Genomic DNA, 24,913 nt, shown 5'->3' with positions numbered 1-24,913 from the left:
CTCATGTTTGAAGTTTGTAAGTTCTATGTGTATTTTCGGAGGTCTTCTCTCTCAGGTTAGTGCTAATTTGCTTGTGTAAAAAAGAAAAGACATGAATAAACATGATCACAAATAACTGACATTTTTGTATTTTACTCTTTTTAGGAGGGAGCTAAATTGTACAATAACAGATGTTTACATAGCTAGTAGCTCTGACAACTTGAAGGCACAAAACAAAACTCAAACACAAGCAAGCAAGCAAACAAACAAAAAAAACATGAGGAAACCAAATGATGGTTTCCAGCTGAACCTTCCCTGTTGGATATGAATATTTAGTAAAGCATTTTATATGCTTAATAGCATAGGCTATTATTCATTTGTCAGCACAAACACACAGTGGTGTGTCATCTTTGCAGTATATTATTGTAAAATGACAGGTGTATACTGTGATCTCACAGTCGTTATACCTGCATATTACGGTGATTTAGCAGTGTGCTTCTGTAAAATTACTAAACTTACCACAGTCAAAGCTCATTACATCACAGTCATGTTACAGTAGTGTGTGCCCTCAGCACCTTTGTTTCATTCTTTAAATTCTTTATTTAGTTGTAATTTTTTTTATTACATTTGAAACGCATTGTACTGTGTTAATCCGTTTCTGTGGGAAGTTGCAAATCTCCCTGTACACTGAAAGTTGCATTTCTGCTGTAAAGTGGGGTAGTTGTATAGTTTACAAGGAGCCATTGAAGGCAGCATGACAGGCTGTGTTGACTCCCGCCCCCAGTGGCCTCGGCTCCACTTCCTGTCTGCTATAACTTCACTATTCATCATAACCAACACAGCAGGGTAGCGTTCGCACAGCGGCTGATAACGCCTGATGAACACAAAGCTGTAAGTGTTTCAATTCTTACAAAGCCGTATATCTGCACCGGTGTTCAGCTAGCTAAAAGATACCAAGCCTTCTTCTACCTACAAACGTAGTGACTCTCTGTAGCCTGTCGTGCTTTCGCTAACGTTAGTTCTTCATTAGAGTAACGTTAGTGTAAGTTACTGTAATGAGCTGCGGAGATCCAACGTTACGTCTTAACCGTTCAGGTTTGTTGTGTTTTGTGGCCGGGGATATTACCGTAAACCAGTGCGGTGCTAACGTTGAGTCTTCACTTCTAAATTAGCTTAGCGTATAGGTCGTAAATACCATACTGAAGTTCTGAGCATAAACAGGACTGTAAATATACACAAGCGTCCTTGAATTAACAACCGAGCACGGTAACCGCAGTTAGTATGACACGCAGACAGGCAGAGTGAATATTAACGCCGTCAGTGGCACGTGTGAGTCAACTGGATTAAAGTTACTGTTAATGCGAGTTTGCTGCACGAGCTGTCAAACTGAGGGAGGAGGGGCTTCACTGTCCACAAACACGCTGGCGCGGTGAGTTTAACCAACAACTAACTTTACTCTCGTCAAATGGACAGCACTGTGAGCTAGTGTGGTGCGTGTTTACTTCTTCTGTTAAAACAGATGTTAGATGTAAGATAAAGTAACCCATAGCATGTATGCTATGAGTTTGTTGAAACTGAAGAGAAAGAGTAAGAAAGTGGTGTGGTAACTGAAGTAAGTACAAATTATACACCTGTACTAATTACTAACAAGTGCGCCTTAGATGCTGACATATCCCAAGCACATTTAGATTACAGGATGTTTTTAAAAAGTCATTGTTAATTAATGTGTATTGTGCCCTTCATAGATTCCCTAAACAGCATTGAATTCACTAATCTAAAAATAAGGCCTTAATTGGTATTAAAATGTCTTAAATAAGTCTTTCAAATGTCTCCAAAATGCTAAGACATGGAAAGTAGGGTTTTATGAATCTTTGTTTTTGGACACTGCATTGCAAAAAAAAAAAACCAATTATTAACCACTGACACAGTATTTAAAAAATTTTGAATACTGTGTCAGTGGTTAATAATTGGTATTTTTTTCTAATAATTTACTAAATGCTTCTCACATTATTGTTACACAGGTCAGGATAGCAGAAACAACAACACACTTATTTCATTTGCAGCTGGATGCTTGGAGCACAGCTTCCACCGTTTGCTAGCTAGCTGTCACTGTACCCTGGATGACAGAGGGAAATGCAGATTCAGTGAAAACTGGCCATATGACCAAGATTTCATGGTGTGGCTGAAACCGAATCAATGCAATTTAGGGATACATCATATCTGATTTTGTGCAGGTATCTGATATGCCGATATGTAACAACTCATTAGACTGATACTGATGTTTATATATATTCACTTTTTCCCTACCTAATTTTAGTGATTATCAAGTCTCTCCTGTAGTGGAATTAACATCATATGCATGCACACTGTTATTGTGATGGCCCAGCAGCAGAAGAAGACAGATGCTCCTGATTGTGCAATATAAGAAAAAAAGATGTTGGCCGGTTCTGATAGTTCATTTTAAAGCCAGTATTTTTATTATTCTAGTTGGTTACAAAAGGTTTAATTTGTATTTGCAATAGGTGTGCATGATATTGGACTTTTTGCCAATAGCCGATATGCAGATATATTACTGATATCGATATATCCACTTTATTTCCCACCTAATTTTAGTATTCCTCAAGTCTCTTCTTATTATACATGCATACCATACCACCAGCACATGGAGACATGAAATAGAATGCTTTTTAGTGATTGTAATATTCATTGATTGTGCAAAATAAGAAAAAGCATGTTGGCCAATTCTAACAGTTAATTCTAAAGCCGATAATGGCCAATAGCAATGACGTGTCGATATCATCATGCATTACTAATTTGCAATATTTTTAATTTATATAATAAAAAAATCAGTACTATGCATTGCGTATCCATAAGATATTGCCAGGCAAAAATATTGCATTACTATGTTCTATCAATGATTTTCCCCTACCCCTACTAACTAAGTGATGTTGGTTCGTGTTTTATTTTTCCTTCAATTTTGGTTGTTGGAAGATTGGTCTTAAATTTAATTCTGAGTGATGTTTGTAAGTCTTAAAAAGTCTCAAATGTAACTTGCCTTAAGCTGTAAGAACCCTGCCTCCAACCAAATATGATGATAGTAATCAATTAAACAGAAACATTTGAACTATGAATTCCAAAAGAGAAAATAAATAAATAAATAAATAAATAAATAATAATGCTTGTTTTCCAATACATTCAGCTGTCAGATAACATTCTATTAATAATGACAAAATTCTATTAAAAATGAAGACATTAGAAAAAGAAATTAAAGGTAAAACAACTGCAGTCAAGCTCCTTATAAGTATTAGCATGAGAAACTTTGATCTGATAAGTATAAAGAAATACTTCTCTCATAAGTCAGGGAGGACAGGGAGTTCCAAATATCACCAAGTTTCACGAGTTTGAAACAAAAAAAGCAGATATTTGGTAGAAGGAATGTTGTGGTGGGGAGAAATGAGTCATGCAGGAAACTGGCCCATGCCGCCTGCATTTTATTTTCCCTCTAAGAAATGATGTGGTGCCTCTTTGTGCTCCTGCAGTGCCAGGACTCCTCCCTCCCATACATTTTACTGCAGACGGTTGACTACATCTGCCAGTTATATCCTCTCAGAGCTTTTCCTTCCAGCAGATTCTCCTGAGGACAAACAGAGTTTCTGCACAATGCCTCACTAATCTTAATACTGTTGACAGGAAAAAAAGTCCTATTCTTGTTCATGCCATGTCATTGAGGTGTTGCTTCAACACTACACCTCAGCTTAGTGGATCCAAATCTGTGCAGTAGATTTGCATGACCAGATACAAAATGTGTGCCTGCTGGTTTTGATCATACAAACTGTGGTATATACCTTATCTATGGTATGTCTCTCGTTTCTTAAATTCATTTAAAGAGATATTTGAGCAGTTTAGAATTGTGCTTCCAGAGAGACTCACAAGAGAGAAGAGACACGAGAATGGTCAAAGTGGAGGAAACAGAAGCATAGATATTCTGACTTTTAGTCCCTGGACAAGCTCTACTAAACTGGATCCTACCTTTCCCATGATGCAACCAATATCAACCATTTGTTAGTCCCTGCATATTGTGTGCTGACGTGTTAATTATTGTTTTTGCATTTGCATTTTCTTTCTAGTTTTATATTATTTTATATATTTAATATTCACTTCTGACACCACCAAATACGACAACTCGTTTGGCCTTCACCTCCTGCAGAAGTACCTGCTCTTTGAAAACAAAAGTTTTTTGTATGGTTGGAGCCCAGTGCTCCACCCTCTTCAGACTTTTGTTTGGGCATTCTTGACTCAATTGTTTCAAATTCTTCTTCCTCTTCAATTTTTGTGTGTGCACACGGCCCTGCAGTCTCATGCCCTTTTATGGGAATTCACAGGGCGTTTACCTGCAGTAATTATGATCAACCGGCAGGCACTGTCAACTTACAGAGACAGTGGGTTTCATCATTATAAGAACACAGGTGCAAACAATTCTGCCATTGAAGAACATCTCATGAATCAGATGTAGACTTTTCGTTCAATCTTTTTTAACAAATTAAAGAAAAAACTTAAGATATTGATAAAGCTATGTAGCTCTTAAGAACTCCAGTTGTTATTGTGTCTGCATCGCAAAAACTAGGACAGTACTACCTCAGTGAAGGAGCTCTCCCAGGACAAAAGGAACGTTGAGTGACGTATGTGTACAGTGCTTGTTCAAATGCAGCCAATGCAGCACCAGCAACTTTCATTTTTAAAAACACATTAGCTGTGTAAACCACAGAACACAAAACACAAACTAGGGCTGGACATATGGAGAAAATTTCATATCTCGATATTTATGCCAGATATCTCGATACCGATACGATACGATATGACTATGGGTTCAGTGAAAACTAAGCATTCTTTATAAAAAATTAAAAAAAAAAAACGACTCCGAACCGTTTTCTGGAAGCCGTCTTTAGTGACTGAATACACGGGAATCATGTGTAGCAATATGGTACGTTATAGCATTTGTAATGTCTTTGTGCCTGCTGGACGTCGATTGGTATGGCATTATGTTACTGAATGCATCGGCAATCCGACCTTGCTTGGGCTTGACACAGGAGGACCCAGATGTGCCTGCCGTGTCTTTTAATGCAAGGCACTGTTCATACAGTCCTTGGTAGTGTTGTCACGGTACCAAAATTGGGACCCATGGTACAATACCAGTGAAAGTATCACGGTTCTGAGTAGTATCAGGATACCACAGCAAAAATGAGGCAGATGTGCCTTTTGTCATTTATAAAAAGATAAATCACTTTTCTATAATACATCAATGATATTTCAATGGAATAAATTACTTACTGACTTATTCATACTTCAAAAACATCAATCAGTGATTAACATAGGGGGGATCAAAATTTAAAAAAAAAAAAAAAATAAAAATCAACCAGCCTCCCCTGACAAGTAAAGAACAGTCCCTTCATAAGTAAAGAACAGTCCCTTCATAAGTAAAGAACAGTCTCTTCATAAGTAAAGAACAGTCCCTTCATAAGTAAAGAACAGTCCCTAAAGTGCGGTGAGGTTTGTGGAAATGTTAACGGCTCGTTTCTCCTCTGACACGTCACATACCTGTGTGCCGCTACGGCTTGGCTGTTCAGGTACTACTGGGCAGTCATGACACCAACTTATTCACCTGGAGCCGGGCTTCTCGGTCGCCGGTAGCCTCGCGTCACCAGTCTCTTCACGTACGGCGAAACGCCGGTAAACCACGTTATCTTGCGGCGGCCATAGCGCTCCGCCGTATGCCCGTCTGTGACCCCCGTTCAACCCACAACCGGTAAGTTTCGCCTTTTGTTTCTGCTGCTGGTTGAAATCTGTACTCACACAGCGTGCTGAATGATTTAATTTGCTCAAACAAAACTATTTTTAGTCGCAAATGTGTTGTGTGTACTAGCAAGTTGCTAGCAGCAGCACGTCTCCCTCGCTCAAGGGGATGTTTGTGATTGGCTGGCTTTGTTGTCGATCCAAGGCAAGCAGGAAATGAGGTTTGTGATTGGCTGGCCGTAGCTGTACATTTAGGGCAAGCGTAAAAAGGATGTTTGTGATTGGCTGAGCTGTACATGCAGGTCAGGCTGGGGAAACTCATGGGGAAATTATATTGTCAATATCGTTGCCTTTTGGGATATTAATATCTTGCATGTTCATATCTCGGTATAGATATGATAACGATATATCGTTCAGCCCTAACACAAACAACAGCTGGTAATGGGAATTATAATACATATATATATTATTGGCACGTCATCTTTATTGGCCAAATGAATGAGGTCAGAATCAGCCAACATGATTTTTCTCGTCTTGCACAATGAATGAATATTACATACATTGAAAAGCATTCTATTTCATGTCTCCATCTGTAGAGTATGTATGCATGCATAACATGATTTTTATTCCACTACAGAAGAGACTTCTTTTAGGTAGGGAATAAGGTGGATATATTGATATTGGTATTGGTTATTGGCTGAATAACTTGTTATATATTGACACATTGGATATCGGCAAAAAATCCAATATCATGCATCCCTAAAAAACAAAGGAAGAAAACGTGGACAAATGAACAGATGGTGAAGTCCAGGCTATACTGAGCATATGTGTGGCAGGGGAAATGCAACGTGATTTTGACTTGTCAGAGTCAAAGTAACAGTGTTATACAAACCACTGGCTGGCTTACATCACTTCAGAGCAAATGTAAACAGAAAAAAGCCCTTGAAGCTGTTTCATTCTTGAGGGAGCTCCTCAGTGGGCAGATCATTTCAGGGAATCCTCAGAACTGTTTTGATCAAAAACGCCTATAGAGTCTGACTACTGTTCTTCTTTTCAGGCCTGGGACTGATCATGACACAGCAGGAGCAGCAGGAGTTCACAGAGAGCCTGGAGGCGGCCCTCTCCTGGATGCGGGCCATCCAGGAGAGGCTGAAGGCCAATGACAATACCCAGGGGCCCCGTGATGCCCTGGAGGGCCGACTCAGGGAAACAGAGGTGAGATACTTCTTTAGCCTCTTTCCCGCTTGACAACAAACCCACTAACATCAGCTAACCCTGACTTTTGTTTATAGTGGTAAAGGTTACAATTGGCATTCATTACGAGGATAAATTACTATGCAGTAGTCACAGGTATCTATCTGCTTCAGCTCTGATTAGATCTGATCAGCAGTGATGAAAAAACAACACCTGGTTGAATTTGCTAATTTTAGCCCCTTTTTCAGGACAATGCAAACATTTAGTTGGCATGGCATTTGACAGAGACTGAACACGTAATAGATATAAAAAAGGCCTCCATGCTTTCTGCTGTCTACTAACCTGTTTTCCAGTGCGTTGATGACATTGAAGGTGACACACCAGAAAAAAAGGCATACTCGCCTACAGCTAGCAGTGGAAAAGCAGTTGTATCACCTGTTTTAAATGGGTTTTCCCGTGTTTAAAGGAGCTACATACATGTGCTAATTTTGGTGGAAAGGGGTAGTCCTGTTTGACCCTTCACTTCTGACCCCTGCTACTACTTTGGTCATTGGAATCAAGAGTGTGGACACCTGCAGTTTGTAGTCTGAGCAGGGCTCAGTATCTGAGGAGCCTTTATTTGTAACCAATATGTTTACATTTTAGTAGATATGAAAAAAATAAAGCAAGAAATCATGGACAAAGACATGTGAATAAAACACACCTTAGTGTAATAATACAGACTACCTTCAGCAAACAAGTATCTAAAGAGCCTGAAAGACTCTTGATATTTTACATAAATAAATGAGTTTTAGAAATTAAAAAAGGATGTGTGTAAGGCTTTTCTAGTCTTAGCAACACACACACAACACAGGCATTATTCACCCATTCACACCCATTAATGCACTGGTGGCCGAGGCTACCATACAGTGTGCCACCTGCTTATTAGATAAAAATTCACATACACTCATACACCATTGTGAACAATCTGGGATTCATTATCTTGCCCAAGAAAACTTTGACATGCAGGGGCCCGGGATCGAACATAAACTTCCAATTGGTAGATGACCACTTTACCTCCTGAGCCACAGTAGCCCATGACATTATAGTTTCTTGGATATGGCATGTTCAAGTGTTCAGTTTAAAATATTGTTAATATCAATATTATTGGAAGTTCTCAAAAAAAGTAATCCATCCATCCATCCATTTTCATAACTGCTTATCCTCTTGAGGGTCGCGGGGGGCTGGAGCCTATCCCAGCTGACGCTGGGCGAGAAGCAGGGTACACCCTGGACAGGTCGCCAGACTATCGCAGGGCCAACACATAGAGACAGAAAACCATTCACACTCACACCTACAGACAATTTAGAGTCACCAATTAACCTATCCCCAACCTGCATGTCTTTGGACTGTGAGAGGAAGTCGGAGTACCTGGAGAAAACCCACAGTGACATGGGGAGAGCAAACGCCATGCATAAGGGTTTCCTCCTGGGATCGAACTAGGAACCCTCTTGCTGTGAGGCGACAGTGCTAACCACACTCAGGGCTTGAGAGAGATGCTTTGTACCAAAATTTCTGTGGACCAAGCTTATCAAAAGTTATCAAAAAACTTGATATCTCACTGCATTTTGAGGATGTTTGATAAATGAATTGAGAAGGGGCTTGACTGAGCACATTATTAGACCTAACTCCACAACACTTGAGCCAATCATCACGAAACTTGTAGAATATGTCTACATCAGTACCTTAAAGGGATAGTGCACCGAAAAATGAAAATTCAGCCATTATCTACTCACCCATATGCCAATGGAGGCTCAGGTGAAGTTCTCACAACACTTGCGGAGATCCAAGGGGAGAGGGGGTAGCAACACAGCTCCACCTAATGGAGGCTGACAGTGCCTCAGACGTCCAAAAACACATAATTGAAACCACAAAATATCTCCAAACTGCTCGCCTGTAGTGATCCAAGTGTTCTGACACCCCGACATAAAAAGCTGTTATGTGTTTTTGGACGTTTGAATCTGGGGCGCAGTAAGCCTCCATTAGGTGGAGTTGTGTTGCTACCCCCTCTCCCCTTGGATCTCCGCAAGTGTTGTGAGGACTCTAAAACGTCACCTGAGCCTCCATCGGCATATGGGTGAGTCGATAATGGCTGAATTTTCATTTTTCGGAAAGATTCATTCAAATTGACCACCTGGGGGAGCTATAAATGCAGAAATGGACGTGGAACAACACAAATAGATTGTAAATCACAAATTGTCCGTCCAATCATTACAACACTTGCAGGACATGATAAATTTTAAACCACATGTGTAAAATTATGTTGAAATTGCTCAATAGGGGGTGTCACCAGTTCTAAACAAGTGCATTGACCTGGCAGTAAATTTGGCCGTAAATCAATGATAGTTTGTTCAAACATCAAAGTTACTGGATATTTTTAACTGAGTTGTTAAAGCACTTCCCCAAAATGTCTCTGCAATAGGGAGCGCGGAGGTGTATATGTTAATGAATGAGCATCTGTTTGATTGTCGTAAAACCTGTTGTTTATCTTAATGCAGGCCTCATTAACTGTCAAAAGTCTTTATCCTTCCAGCTTTCAAGTTTTTAAGATCCACACTAGCTTGAACCCCAGAATTTCTGCTTCCGGCTATACTTTATTTTATTAATGTTTAATACATAGTACACTATTTCTTCATTTTATACTTACAACAATGTGCTCTTGTGAATGTGTAGAAAATCCATCAGTCGGAGCATGAGGGTCGTGTGAAAATGGACATGGCGCTGGTGGCAGCTGAGAACCTTTTGCAGAGCGGAGACGAAGAGCTGAGGAACCAGACCCACGCTAAGCTCAAAGACCTGAAGAGCCTGTGGGAGGAGACCTGCACTTATATCATCCACTGTCACAGGTGCTGCTCTACCTCCTGCAGACTGCAGGTGTACACTGTGTGTAGTGGTTAGTTTGCCCTAAGGGCAGCTTTGGCTACGTTCAAAGTGAAGCTGTTAATGCTCTGTTTTGAATAGCTTTGGATGTGTGTTTTCAGATCGTTGTTACACACCTGAACCATCAAATATGCACGAAAGCTAAATGCACACAGAGTATTAACAATTTCAAAAGCCTTTAAAACCTGGGTGTGGTATCAACATGTCGGCTACAGTATTCAGCTGAATTTCAGGGCTTCCCCAAATATTATTCAGGTCTTTGTTTGGGGCTCTTTCCATTGTACTGCCTTATGAAGTCAGTTGCAGTTATTTTGGCTTTCAATAGCCCAACACCCTGACTCAGAGTAACCGATAACTGGTTGATTTTAAAGAAAAAAAATAGCAAAATGATGGGAAATACAACAGGCCTATCCTTTCAGTCTGATGCGTCATTGACTCAGTTTGAGCTTTAGCAAAGCAAGGTTATTTATGTAGTACATTTCAGCAACAAGGCAGTTGAAAGTGCTCTACATAAAATGTCAAAAGCATCGAGACAAAATGCAAAAGAAACACATTATAATGCCATTAAAGAGCTAGATAATAGAAAAGAAAATTAAAAACAAGACTGAGACAGGTGTAAAATACAAGAATAAAAGATACATTGCAGTGTTATAAAGGAATAAATACTTTAATAAAAGGCAGCGACAAAAAGAAAAGTCTTTAGCTTAGTCTTGAATCTGGGGACACAAAGCAGACCTCCCAGAAACCCTGAGAGGTCTGGATGGCTTATTGGGTAGCAGAGGGTCAGAAAGGAATTTTGGCCTTAAAACGTTCAGTGCTTAACCAGCAGTAGTATTTTTAAATCAATTCTCTGACAGGCAGAAAGCCAGTGTGATTTGAATTGATTTGATTGTTTAGGGAAACCTGTAAAGTCATCATTACAGTAGTCAAGACTACTGAAGATAAATGCCTGGACAAGTTTTTCCAGATCCTGCTGACACATAGCCCTTTTATACGTGACATGTTTTTAAGGTGAAAGAAGACTGGTTATTAAGTAAGTAATTATCTTAATGTGGCTGTTAAAATTCAAGTCTCAGTCCATGACTACACCAAGACCTCTGGCTTGGTCTGTGGTTGTTAACATTGCCAAATGAAATTGAGTGTGAGCGTGAGTTGACTTGGTTCCAAAAACAATGGCCTGAGTTTTTTCTTTGTTTAACTGAAAAAAGAGGATTGTGGCACATCCAATCATTGATTTGTTCGATGCACTCAGTCAGAGCTTGTGTTGAAGTCCCTTGGTGACACAGTTATGTAAATTTGTGTGTCGTCTGCATAACTATAGTAACATATTTTGTTATTTTTCATGATCTGAGCTAATCTTAGTGCTGCATTTCTAAGTGCTGTCCATTTAGAGGAGGTGAAATTGCAATATTTCGTGACCTTAGTGTCTTCCCTTTTATTTTCTCTTGGCTTTGTTGACCTTCAGCCGGCTAACTGCATTAACATGCAGAAACGTGCCTCTGGTGGTTAGCTAGTCTTGGCCACTCTGCAGTGTCCACCACCTGGGTCAGATAGAAGCCAGCTAGAGGTGCTGCTTATTTGCAATTACTGCTGATAATGTTGCTTACTGCATTACTGCATTGAAATGCTCTGATTAGCTTTATATCAACCCCTTGAGGACTGATTACCTGCACCAGTACATAAGAGCGCACGCTGAGTACATTCACCGGGGTCACACTTTTGTACCAGTTGTGCTAGGTGTTGTCATATGCGTTAATGTACTTGCGTGGACCATGTTTCTGACTTACCTCTTCTTCCATCTTCTTCACCCAGTCGCATTGAGTGGGTGTGGCTCCATTGGGGCGAGTACCTGAAGGCCTATGAGGAGTTTGAGCTGTGGCTGACAAGGCAGCAGCGCAGTCTGGATGTTGGGGTGGAGCTGCAGCTGGGGGTGAAGGAGAAGCTTTGGCAGGTGGACCAGCAGAGGGTAGTGGTGAGCGACATCCACGGCCAGGCGGCATTGCTGGAGAGGCTGCTGGACGAGGCTGCTGCACTGTACAACAGAACCCAGGACCCCAGTGTGGAGCCCCAGGCTCAGGAGAGGCTGCAGGAGGCCTACAACGATGTCCGTGACAGAGCTGAGGTGAGGTGCTCAACAGCAGCAAACTTAAGAGCCAAGATGATGAACATAATGCTGAAGCTGCTGTATCAATATAAGAATAGTGTAATTGTGTTTGTGTGTGTGTGTGTGTGTGTGTGTTTGTGTGTGTGTGTGTATGTATGTATGTATGTGTGTGTGTGTTTGTGTGTGTGTGTGTGTGGTAAGGTGTGCATAGTGCAATGGCCAGATAAACCTCTGAAAGAGCCTCAGAGCACCTATCTCTGGTTCTGTTACAGTGTGCATTCTGCACAGTATGTGCTGTATCCCATCCCCAGAGACCAACCATTACTCCTTTGCTGAAATACTACTTAGTCCCAGATTAATTGGATTAAACACAATTTAAATGAGGAGAATGCACCACGTGAGCACAAAATAAGATGATAAAGATTGATTTTTTCTGTCATCCATGGTTTTTCCATGTTATACTTAACTGCACAGGAGCAGATGACTTACCATGTAATGTCAGTATGGTCCACTGAAACTACAGAGGGCTGCTGTAGCTGTACTGCCGTTACAGGCTGCTACTGCTACTGCTGTAGGCTACCCATGTTGCCAGCCAATAGGGTCCGACTGCCAGACACGCTCTGACAGGGACAGCTTGCCTACATGCCGTGACAGCATTGTCGTGAGGTGCTGACAGAGGTATTGGAATGTAGCCCTGGACATCCTAAAGTTTGGAGGAACTGTTTGCACATTTCAGCCCCACCAGTCCTGACTCCTCTCCCAGCAGCACCCACACCTCTCTCTCCACAGAACTACCATCAGTAGCTGCTAATAGAGCTAGGGGTGTCCCGATCCAGCTTTTTCACTTCCGATCCGATACCGATATTACAGCCTTGAGTTTTGGCCGATACCAATACCAATCCGATCCAAGCGCGTATTATACATATTCACTTATTTTGTTGTCAGTCATGTTAGAAAAGGTCTGAAAAAGCGATATACAACTACTTAATCGGGTTAGTTAGAATGATCCACAACAGTTGGTATGAGAAACTGACCTGTTTATTGTTAACAGGGTTAAATAAACAAACTTTAAACTTGAACATTAACATTAAATAAAAAATATAGCTGGTTTGCTTTGGCTGCTTTGGCCCCTTAATAAATAGAAAATAAATCAACACAAGAAATCTTTAAAATGTCTAACATTGAAATTAAAATAGCAGCAAGACTCCACACACTTGTGCTTTGGCCCCCTAATAAATAAAAAATAGATTAACACCACAAGACATTGTTGACATGTTGACAAACAATGCAGCAGTTGACAAACAATGCAGCCTTTCCTTTTCAGTTATTTTAGTAGTGTCAGTGCCAGCCTGGTGCTGCTGTTTCCTGTGTGTCTGCATTCTGGCCTGGTGGATTGATAGTAAGTGCTGGAGCGGATCACTGGAATGAACTGCTTGAATCGCGGAGCGCTGGGCTGGCCGGAAAACCTGGATCGGACTCAATGAAAAACTGGATCGGCGTTCTGGATCTGCATTTTTCCATGGAGTCCGATCCAATGCCGATGCACGTTTTTTGCTAATATCGGAGGCTGATACTGATCCGAATATCGGATCGGGACATCCCTAAATAGAGCTAGTGGATCGAAAGCCCATTTACCCCAAAAAATGGGTGTTTGATATAAAGGGCCATTTCTCCAAAAATACGGTACACACACTTCCAAACAGAAGCAAATTGGCTAATTATTATGCAGAATTATGTAATCAGACCTTCCTACTTTGGTGAAGTCACGCTCCGCCCTACTCTGTCTCTGACTGGCCTTCCTTGCCATAGTCAAAGGTCTGATGACATCCCTCTGCATAATAATTAGCCAACTTCTTCTGTTTGGGAGAGTGCCGTTGCAGAAATGGCCATTCAGACAACGGTCCCTCAGGCAACGGGCAGTCCCCTTCTCAACATGTGTTGTGTTGTCATCTGACCTCCGCAGCAAATCATTCAGGAGATGAAGCTTATGTCTCTGTGTCAATACTTTTTTCCCCAAATGCCTGTCAAGCAAATGTGACAGTTTTGTTTTTCATTCCAAAGTGCATTTGTGTGACGTTATTGGTTACATATGAGGCGTTTCAGGGCAGGGATTTGTTCACACTGATGTCAGGTATTTGTCACTTCAAACATGAATGTGAACAGTCTAGGCAGAAAAATCGGATTTGACATAATAATCAGAACTGAGCATTAGCCACCATGTCCCGAGCCCTAGGGTCACTTCTGTGTCTCAGGTTCCTATACAAAGTTGCAGTCAACCAAATTAAATGCAGTTAACTGACATGCAGTAAACCTGGTACATTTGGGGCCCCTGAGAAGACTGGGGCAGTGGCTTTAGAGTATAACGCTGTTGTAGGGACTGCACAGTGTATCCACAGTAAGTCTGTCTAAGCTAGAAAAAAACAACAACAGATATTTATGAAGTTACTTCTTTTGTTTTAATGTTTTATTGTGTGTGCCATTTCACAATGCTTTTTGTATATAGTGCCATGCAAACTGAACTGAAGTAGTTATGAGTCATATACTGTGGTTTGTGTTTATGCATTTCAGTAATCAAGGTCTTGCGCAGAGCCTTGCACCCAGTCTGTTTGACAGCTCTGCTTATGCTAATTCAAAGGACTTGTAGTCCATGGGCTTCTGGTTTTCGTGAAAATGCGCACAAGTCAGCTGGCAGAATGTGAAGTGAATAATAGTTCCATATTAATACTGTGCACATAAGCAGGGAAGACAGGTAAGTGAATAAACTAAACCAAACTTGTAGAGAGAAAATGAAAGTGAACCATGCAGTGAGAGCCTGTTAATCCTCTGAGGAAAACAAAAGAGAATTGCTCTATTTGAATGTGGAAACAGTGTCTTTGGAGCAGGAAGCGCAGAGCTTGAGAAACACTTGCAGTTGCAAGTGCTGGTGGCTTGAAATGTAGACTATCATTTTGTTACACTCTCATTCTTTACTTCCCAACCACCACAAACACACACACATGCACAAACATAATCAGTACATAATGACCCTTTTTTCATTACAGTGGGCTGATTTGGCTGTACATGGTTTGGCTGAGCTGGCTAGCCCGGCGCTGCAGAGCTTTGCATTTCCATTACAACGGGGCTACCCACCTGAAGGTGTGTCTTTCACTGATGACATCTTGTCATGAGTGATGATGAGTGATGACGCTTAAAAGCAGTGGGTTTATCCATGGCCAAAGTCCCCTGTTATTTTTGATGCATGTGTTTTCCATAGAACAGCAGGGCAGGTAAAAGATGTTTACGGAGGTGAGCTGTTTGCAGAGGTGCAGTAAGAGTCTGTTGTCTGCAGCTCTTCATCAACATCTCACTGTAGCTGTTTCTGCTTTTACTCTTCCTCCCTGCGGTATTCTATTATTTTTTATGTACAGTACAGGCCAAAAGTTTGGACACACCTTCTCATTCAATGCGTTTTCTTTATTTTCATGACTATTTACATTGTAGATTCTCACTGAAGGCATCAAAACTATGAATGAACACATGTGGAGTTATGTACTTAACAAAAAAAGGTGAAATAACTGAAAACATGTTTTATATTCTAGTTTCTTCAAAATAGTCACCCTTTGCTCTGATTACTGCTTTGCACACTCTTGGCATTCTCTCGATGAGCTTCAAGAGGTAGTCACCTGAAATGCTTTTCCAACAGTCTTGAAGGAGTTCCCAGAGGTGTTTAGCACTTGTTGGCCCCTCTGCCTTCACTCTGCGATCCAGCTCACCCCAAACCATCTCGATTGGGTTCAGGTCCGGTGACTGTGGAGGCCAGGTCATCTGCCGCAGCACTCCATCACTCTCCTTCTTGGTCAAATAGCCCTTACACAGCCTGGAGGTGTGTTTGGGGTCATTGTCCTGTTGAAAAATAAATGATCGTCCAACTAAACGCAAACCGGATGGGATGGCATGTCGCTGCAGGATGCTGTGGTAGCCATGCTGGTTCAGTGTGCCTTCAATTTTGAATAAATCCCCAACAGTGTCACCAGCAAAACACCCCCACACCATCACACCTCCTCCTCCATGCTTCACAGTGGGAACCAGGCATGTGGAATCCATCCGTTCACCTTTTCTGCGTCTCACAAAGACATGGCGGTTGGAACCAAAGATCTCAAATTTGGACTCATCAGACCAAAGCACAGATTTCCACTGGTCTAATGTCCATTCCTTGTGTTTCTTGGCCCAAACAAATCTCTTCTGCTTGTTGCCTCTCCTTAGCAGTGGTTTCCTAGCAGCTATTTGACCATGAAGGCCTGATTCACGCAGTCTCCTCTTAACAGTTGTTCTAGAGATGGGTCTGCTGCTAGAACTCTGTGTGGCATTCATCTGGTCTCTGATCTGAGCTGCTGTTAACTTGCGATTTCTGAGGCTGGTGACTCGGATGAACTTATCCTCAGAAGCAGAGGTGACTCTTGGTCTTCCTTTCCTGGGTCGGTCCTCATGTGTGCCAGTTTCGCTGTAGCGCTTGATGGTCTTTGCGACTCCACTTGGGGACACATTTAAAGTTTTTGCAATTTTCCGGACTGACTGACCTTCATTTCTTAAAGTAATGATGGCCACTCGTTTTTCTTTAGTTAGCTGATTGGTTCTTGCCATAATATGAATTTTAACAGTTGTCCAATAGGGCTGTCGGCTGTGTATTAACCTGACTTCTGCACAACACAACTGATGGTCCCAACCCCATTGATAAAGCAAGAAATTCCACTAATTAACCCTGATAAGGCACACCTGTGAAGTGGAAACCATTTCAGGTGACTACCTCTTGAAGCTCATCGAGAGAATGCCAAGAGTGTGCAAAGCAGTAATCAGAGCAAAGGGTGGCTGTTTTGAAGAAACTAGAATATAAAACATGTTTTCAGTTATTTCACTTTTTTTTGTTAAGTACATAACTCCACATGTGTTCATTCATAGTTTTGATGCCTTCAGTGAGAATCTACAATGTAAATAGTCATGAAAATAAAGAAAACGCATTGAATGAGAAGGTGTGTCCAAACTTTTGGCCTGTACTGTACTTGTGGGCTGGTGGCCCGGAGAAGGTCTATTTCTAGTATAGCTTGGTGTGGCATGGCGTGCCTGAACTGATTATAGAAAAACAAATTGGTGCAGCTTAGCTTGACTCTACACTGCCAAAAGTGGTAATAGAAAAAGGGTAATTGTAAACTATTAAAGAATGGTTTTGGAGTTGGGTGGATTTTTGTTTTTTCCAGTCTAGTTTGGTTCACGAGCTTAAACCGGTTTGATTTTGTGCAAATTGGATAAACCAGCAATGTGTGCATACAATGTCACGGTGCTAAATCCAGCTAACATTGCATTAGTAATAGCAGTATGACAACGTGATGAACATAATATTATTTTTGTAAATGGACCATCAACCAGAGCCTCAAGGCACAGCCTGTGCACAATTTACTGCTGAGCTTTGGCTGGCAACATGAAAGTCAAAATCCAGTAGAGGTGGGAGGAGGGAGAGTGGCACATGCTGTGTTTGTTTACTAGCAAGTTCATGTGGGTTTTTTTTTTTTTTTGGGTGACAAGATGAGAGTTAGTCTCTTAAGGAAACTCAAACTGTGCCAATATGGTACGTTGTGGATTTGAAGCTGCTGTTAGGTGTCCTAACTGGCTGCAGCAGACTGCTCGAGCTGAACTTTTGTATGACTCCCTGTTTCTATTTTTCCTTTTGTTTGCTTTGCAAGTGCCGCAAGTGGAGAGCAATGGCTGATTCGTGAAATGGAAATGAGGAATTATCTACACAATACCTCCTTATTTCACTAAAGAAACCAAAATAAGGTGGCAGCTGGCTGGAGGGATCGCCAGGGATCTGAAAGTTTCCTGTAAATAACCATCTCTGTTAACAACTTGTTGCTGGCTCGGCTGTATGTAATTTCCAGGAAACATCATGATATAAAATGTGTGTTTCCTGTTTAAAAGGTACTGCACCAACAGCTGATGCTGCTGTTTTAAAAAAAAAAACAACAACATGAAAAATAACTGAGTGTTTTTGCTGGCTAGCAAAACATCACGGTGCAGACTATTTCCTGGAGTTTGCCAGCCTTTCGCTCATGTGGCATTTGAGGAGAATTGTAAGCACGACCGTTCTCACCTTTCAAGTCTGAAAGTCCACTATGAACATTTTCGTCACATCTCGTCAAAACAAAAGGAACATAGATTTTATCTTAGTTTTTATTATCAAGGTCTATTTTTAGCTTGTCAGTGTGTCGTTTACGTCATGGAAAAAAGGTAATTGACGAAAAAGTTAGTTATAGTTTTCGTCAGTGAAATTAAGACTGGAACAGAGATTGCTGATTTTATGCGATGAGACGGGATAGTCAGACGTTTGCTTGCTGTTAGGACATAATGTCATCATTTTCCACTCGTGGGCAGCCATTTAGTGAAGTGCAACACCTTGTGGTAAAATCTGGTATCCCAGTGCAGTGTTTGGCTTGGTAATAAACCAGTTTGGCTGAAAGGCTGAAATGTTTTCACACCACACCAGGCTGTGTCTCTGGTTGGCTGTGTGTGTTTGTGTGTGTTGGTGGGATTTGTATCATTTGATGTGGAGTGGCATGTTTAAAAGTCAAAATACAGCATGTGCTCACAAATCAATGAGCCCTTAATTTACATTAACATAATGCATTTTAGACTTGAACTTTACTCTTTCTATGAGCAAATCCCTTACTTGCACACAACTGTACACATCTGATGTTAATGAAAAACATGCTGATATTCATTCTGTGCATCTATGATCAAATCCAGACACTGCAAAGGGAGACAACAGTTAAGTGTTTACTGTAATTCAGATGGGAATGATTTACATTCAGAGGAGAGATACTGTTGGATTAGTCAACATTAACAAATACACGCCGGCTGCTTTCCTTGTACGTGAGCTGCACAATGGCACAGCTCTTCCTCTTCTCTATTCAGACAGCTCTTTTACGTAAATGTCAGTCAGATTTTACCACACACTCACATCAGTCCTTATACATCATGCATTCACATGGACACTCCAATCCATTGGCAAAGCTGTACTTTTGACTCCCATTGGGAGAATGGTGATTTAAATAATGCACTGTTTTTCTGGGATAATATTTCCTGGAAGCACCTCCTACCTGTGAACTGGCTCTTTCTGGTAGTCTCTGTGTTCTCTAAAATTTCAGCGTGCTCTCAAGAATCTTGTAGTTGAAGTAAAAGACAACAGCTCTCAGTCTCACATGAGAATACAAATTCACATTCAGGCTCCTCACTCAGATACCCAAATGTGAAGTCTGTGATGTGTGCTGAAGTATCTTCGTTCATTTTGAACAGCCTGATGCATAAATTTCTCCTGCTGTGATAGGAGCGCCTGTCGCTGCTTCAGAAGATCGCTGAGGAGCACCAGACGTACCAAGGATGCGTTCAAAAGTTCCAGTCCTGGCTGCTGTCAAAAACCAAGGAGCTGACTGATCTGATGGAGAGGGAGGATACAGCTGAGAACAAGCTCAAAGCCTTACAAGTGAGACTTACTGAAGCTGAATTAGGAAGCTGCTGTTTGTTATTTTCAGCAGTGGAAAAGGGAGAATATTCTATTTGCGGTTTGAATTAATGTTCTCAGCTGTTTACCATGTATTTTTGCACTAAAAGTATCAACCAAATGAGAAGTTATAATAAGAATCATTATGGTGACTAGTGCCTGCAGCAAGGCATCAAAACAGCATAAATGGATGGATACAGTAGAGTGGTGCAGGGATGAAAGTTTTCTTAGGCCGATCTAGCTGTAAACATAGTCCTGGTTCCTTCAACAAAAAGCCAATTGGAATTTTTCAATTGGATTTTGGATTGTTGCAGAAAATAAGCGTTAAGACATATTTTATGTCTGAACCTCACCAATCCCGACCTCTAAATCCAAGGTGGCTGCTCTACACCTCAACAGTAGTGAAAACTTTAGTAATAATCTGTTTATTAGCACTTCTGTCTTATTCATATCTCATTAAAACAGTCACACACACAGTACTGTCCAACTTCTATCTGTGAACATGTTGCTACAGTGTTTGTATGCACAAAATACGGCATGATATGTTGTTATCAGCTGGTATCGCTAACAGTGCTAACCTGGCTAGAACTGCTATTGTTAACAACATATTGGTTTGCCAACTTGTTGTACCGGAGAGTGGTCAGCTGGGGTGTTACGTCATTCCAACTTCCGAGGTAAGGGACGCAAGATAAACCACAGACCTTATTTGCGGTATCTAACCAAAAACCGATTGATATTGAGATGAAAGAACAGGAAGTGCAAATATGCTAACTCATCTCTGGATTTTAGGACTCATTCCTGTAGCATTAGTGTTGACAGCAGAACTTGTTAGGACACAAAGGAATGAAAAGCATATATAACACTACAGTACTCAAAATATGAATCCGAAATCTGTCGAATCCCACTGCAAAGCTCAGGTGATTTATATCTTTTTTTGAGTGTGATATTACCAACTGCTATGGAGTCTGGAGTGTGCCATCAGCAAAATAATACACCTCCACCTAAAATCATTGATATACTAACCACCTAAGAAATTTCTTGAATTAAAAAAGAACACAATAAATAACATAATTAATATTAAGATCATATTTAAATAATGCATTTAAAAGATCATTAAAACAAGGCTTGTGGGTGGCACAGTGCTTGCACAGTAAAGAGAGCGTAAGTTAAAGCAAATTTGGAACTGCTAAGGTTAACATATGACTTTACAAAAAAAAAAAAAAAAAGTTTTTCGAGTTTTTCAGGAGTATCTAGCGACGAGGTGAATATTTATTTAGGAATCTAAACCATGTTACGATATGTTATAGCTTACCAGTGAGATATAGGTTATCTGTGAGATATATGTTAGGAGTGTTTTATTTCTAATTGTTTTGGTAACACGAGCAAACATTAGCACAGTGATGCCAAAATAACACATTTTATGTGATAGTCATGGCTCAGTGCGGCAAATATAGGTTGGTATGATTATAATATATGCGTTTCCAGAGTGTTCTTCCACAGGACACAGGGAGATGAGGAAGAGGGAGAGGGAGAGGAAGAAGACCAGGGAGAGGAAGGGGGTGAGGGGGTAGAGGCGGTGCAGGAACGGCCAGGCAAAGAGGTGTGTCTCGGCTACCCGGAGGAGGAGGAGAGGGCGGCAGCCTTCGCAGCAGCGTGAGAGGAATCAACAGATTAGGCTGTAGGCTAGGCTCACCATTTAGCTGTAGCTATGGGATAACGTTAGCCAAGGCGAGGATAATGTTAGCACATAAACGTAGCCGTCACTCGAACTTAGACGAGTCATAAAGCCAAAATGATTTTAAAATATCAGATTGAATTACCTGTCTAGCAGAAAGCAGGCAACCTCCGCATCCCTTGTGAAATCCTTCTCCTTCAGGAGTTCTTTCCACCTGGAATAACCAATGCTGATATTTAGTCGCGCAAAACGTGTGTGGTCCTCCACTTAAAGTGCGACAGAATCATAAAAGTACAAAGCAGGTTCACGCAGAAGCGCCCCGGATTGATCTTCACCTTAACTGTCTCCAGCGACGGCAAGTTCTAGGTAAACGCGAAAGGCGAAGCGCATATATCACTTTCGGCCACTGTATTCAAATATGGCAACACAATTACACATTGTAACTTTAACATTAATTTTTCCATTTGATGTATTTTTCCAAAGTTAGCTTTAAGCTAACAATTTTAAATGTAGAAATGCTATTTTCAAAATAATTTTAAAATGTTGCAATTTACATTAATTACTGACTTTGGAAATAGTTGTACCTCTGGAAGATCCCATTGTCTAGTTGCATAAGCCTCTAAGGTTGTGGCAGACTTTTGATTTGATACGTGCAAGATGTGCTGAGCTTTATTAATGGCAACTTAACCATGCTTAAAAAAAGCTGAAGCATTTGTAATTAATTAATAAATTAAGCAGTATTCGTGTTCGAAAATAGAAGGTGAGTGCAGCAGAGTGGTGAGTATCACATGACTCTTGTTGTGCTCAGGCAATTCACACAAGCCATGTTTCCATCAGCCTGTTTAGATGTGCATCTAGAAGTATCGCATTGGAAAATTATGATGGAAACGCCAAAATTCGAATTAAAATCCCCTGATTCGCACAAACTAAAATACGCTCGCTTTAGCCAGGTTTTGGTTGATTTGAAAAAATGTTGATTTTCAAAATGGGGGATGGAAACAGTTATGTTTGAATTAAGTCTGACGTAGCGCACTTCTCTCCATGGTGATATCCACACTCCGGGATGGGAAGGCGGTAATGCATTTACAAGCTGGTTGCCAACCGCCAGAAAATGTAGAAGAAGAAGAATGCGAGACTTGTTTTGTTTCCAGTTCTGCAGAAAACTCGTGCGTCACCAAAGTCCGTACATTTAATGGAAACACACAGGATCTGTATTTCTTTAAATGCGCATTTCCCAATGATTCGAATCACTTTTGGATGGAAACATAGCTAATGGCACGCTCCCTCAAAACTTGAGATAACTGTGTTGTTGTGTTGTGTGATTGAACTGCACATTTTAGAGTGTCCCTTTACTGTGACCATCCAAGGGCACACCTGTGTAGTAATGATGCTGTTTAATCAACACCTTGATATGCCACACCTGTCAAGTGGATGGCTTTTCCTGGAAAAGGAGAAGTGCTGACTGACATGTGTTTTAACAAATGTGTGTCCAAAATTTGAGAGAAACATTTCTACTGAGTGCATGAAATAGGTCTTAGATCTTCAATTTAAACCTGTTAAAAAGGGGAACATAAACAAAAGTGTTGCATTAAAATTTTTGTTCATTATACTTATAATTTGGAACCAAGCTGTAATCTTCAAGCCAACACATTGAAATATTGCTTCTTCTGCCGCTGCATCAGGCTCTGGACGATAGCGTGGCTGGCGAGGAGAAGACCCTGCAGCATATCGAGGGAGCAGCAGAGGCGGTGAGGGCCAACACTTCTCCTGCTGGGGCAGAGGTGGTGGTGGAAGAGGCTGAGGAGCTGAGGCTCGGCTGGCAGAGGCTGAGGCAGGGCCTGTGTGAGGCTGATGAGGGTCTGCGCTCCAGCCTGGACTCCCACAGTCAGTACATGGCCAGATGCCAGCGGCTGGGAGAAGACATCAGCCATCTCAGGGTGCTGCTTCAGGGGCTGGACCACGAACTGGAGGAAGGACGCGGGGCTAAGGAGCGCACTGACCGGACCGAGGAGCAGATGGTGGGCCAGTGGAGGAAATACACAGTAGGTTTTCGAAACATACTGGCAGTATTTTAAGGTTTAGTGGGAATGTGGTCTCGCTGCAGGAAATGTATTGTGTCATATGTATTATTGGCTACTCAAGTGAAGTACCTTTGAACCTGGGAAGTATTTCTGGCATGTAATTCTCACAAAGTTGTGGATATATGTACAAAAAATATGACTTACACCGAGTGTGTGTGGTATTTCTGTTTAAACCACGCAAAATCCAAGATGGGACGGAGACAGAGAGCTGTTGGCTGTTAGGTACAACAGGACAAAACGCCGCCCTTCTTGCTAGGGTTGGGTGATTTGATCATATTTACTCTGAGACAATCAGCGGGTTTAAATGTCTGGGCTTTAAACATTTTTCTGTGTACATGCACTGCTTCATATAACTTTTAATACTATATGCACCAGATTTATATGCCTCCGCAGCTGTAGCCAGAAGTATTATGTTTATGGGATGTCTGTCCATCCGTCTGTATATACATACACACATGCATCTGTCCGTCCATCCGTCTGTCCGTCCCATTCTCATAAACACTGAGAGCATTTCTTCAAATTAGGCACACATGTCCACTGGGACTAAAAGGATCAATATTGGTGGTTGAAGGTCAAGTTAACTGTGACCTTGCAGCCTTCTCATTCGTGTGAACAGGACATCTCAAGAATACCTTGAGGGAATTTGTACAAATTAGACAACTTTTAGACAAAAATGAACTGATTGGAATTTGGTGGTCAAAGGCCAAGGTCACTGTGACCTTGTATCTGTCTCATTCTTGTCAAGGTGATATCTTAAATATACCTTTAGGGAATTTCTTTAACTTTGGCACAAACATCCAAGAATAAACCGATTAGAATGTGGTGGTCAAAGGTCACTGTGACCTTGCAGTCATCTCATTTTGTGAAGGCAATATCTAAAGAGGGCGTTGGGGGAATTTTTATCAAATTTGGCACAAAAGCCCACTTGGACTCAAGAATGAACTGATAAGAATTTGATGGTCAAAGGTCAAAATCACTGTGAACTCACAAAACATGTTTTTGGCCATAACTAAGGAATTCATATGCCAAGTATGACAAGGTTTCACACAAATGTCTTATATAATAAAATGATGACATTATGTGTCCAAGGTCAATTATTCTGTGCCATCGTAATGTTCTGCAGAAACACTTTTCTGGCTATTAATTAGCGTCATATCTCAGGAACAGAGGGGGAGACATTTGGTCAGATGTCAATTGGTGACTCAGGTCTTGGGTGTCCACCTTGAAACTGAGTGTATAGATCTTCTGTGCTGCCCGGGGAAGATGTGTGGAAGCATTCATGTTTTCACAGACATGGATTTAAACTGTAACTGCAACTTGATGGATACACAGAGGCCTGCAGTTGCATGGCAGTAATTTTTTTTTCCCCTGCCCTATATGGTGTATTTGTCCTTCTCTCTTGGCATTTCTGCCACAACCTTGGCTGGATCTAACAGAAGAAAGAATTTCAGCATTGAATGCAGCAACATTTTGTTTAAGGCAGTTCAAATATGAAGAAATCATCAGTTTGCTCTAATGTAATTTGCATTGACCTTCCCCATTACTTTTCTCAAACACTGTACAGTAAAACAGCTTTCACATGGTCATAGTCAGGGTCATCTGACATTATACATTCAGCAAACCTCTCAAGAAAAACATTTATT

General features: G+C 41.1%; 1 protein-coding gene across 1 annotated transcript in view; it reads left to right on the top strand.

Annotated features, from left to right (window-relative positions):
* Positions 1-731: 731 nt before the first annotated feature.
* syne3 (spectrin repeat containing, nuclear envelope family member 3) overlaps positions 732-24,913 on the top strand; it is a 72,528-nt gene continuing 48,346 nt past the window's right edge. Inside the window, exons 1-6 of the mRNA XM_033642581.2 lie at positions 732-870; positions 6,827-6,984; positions 9,676-9,848; positions 11,695-12,004; positions 19,341-19,496; positions 22,872-23,231. Of these exons, the coding sequence (XP_033498472.1) occupies positions 6,841-6,984; positions 9,676-9,848; positions 11,695-12,004; positions 19,341-19,496; positions 22,872-23,231 (1,143 nt within the window). The 5' untranslated portion in view covers positions 732-870; positions 6,827-6,840. The remainder of the gene's footprint in view (positions 871-6,826; positions 6,985-9,675; positions 9,849-11,694; positions 12,005-19,340; positions 19,497-22,871; positions 23,232-24,913) is intronic.

The sequence above is a fragment of the Epinephelus lanceolatus genome, chromosome 15 (genome assembly GCF_041903045.1).
Source record: "Epinephelus lanceolatus isolate andai-2023 chromosome 15, ASM4190304v1, whole genome shotgun sequence".
Classification (NCBI taxonomy): Eukaryota; Metazoa; Chordata; class Actinopteri; order Perciformes; family Serranidae; genus Epinephelus; species Epinephelus lanceolatus.
Note: the sequence above shows the minus strand (reverse complement) of the source record. Positions and strands in the feature narration are given on the sequence as shown.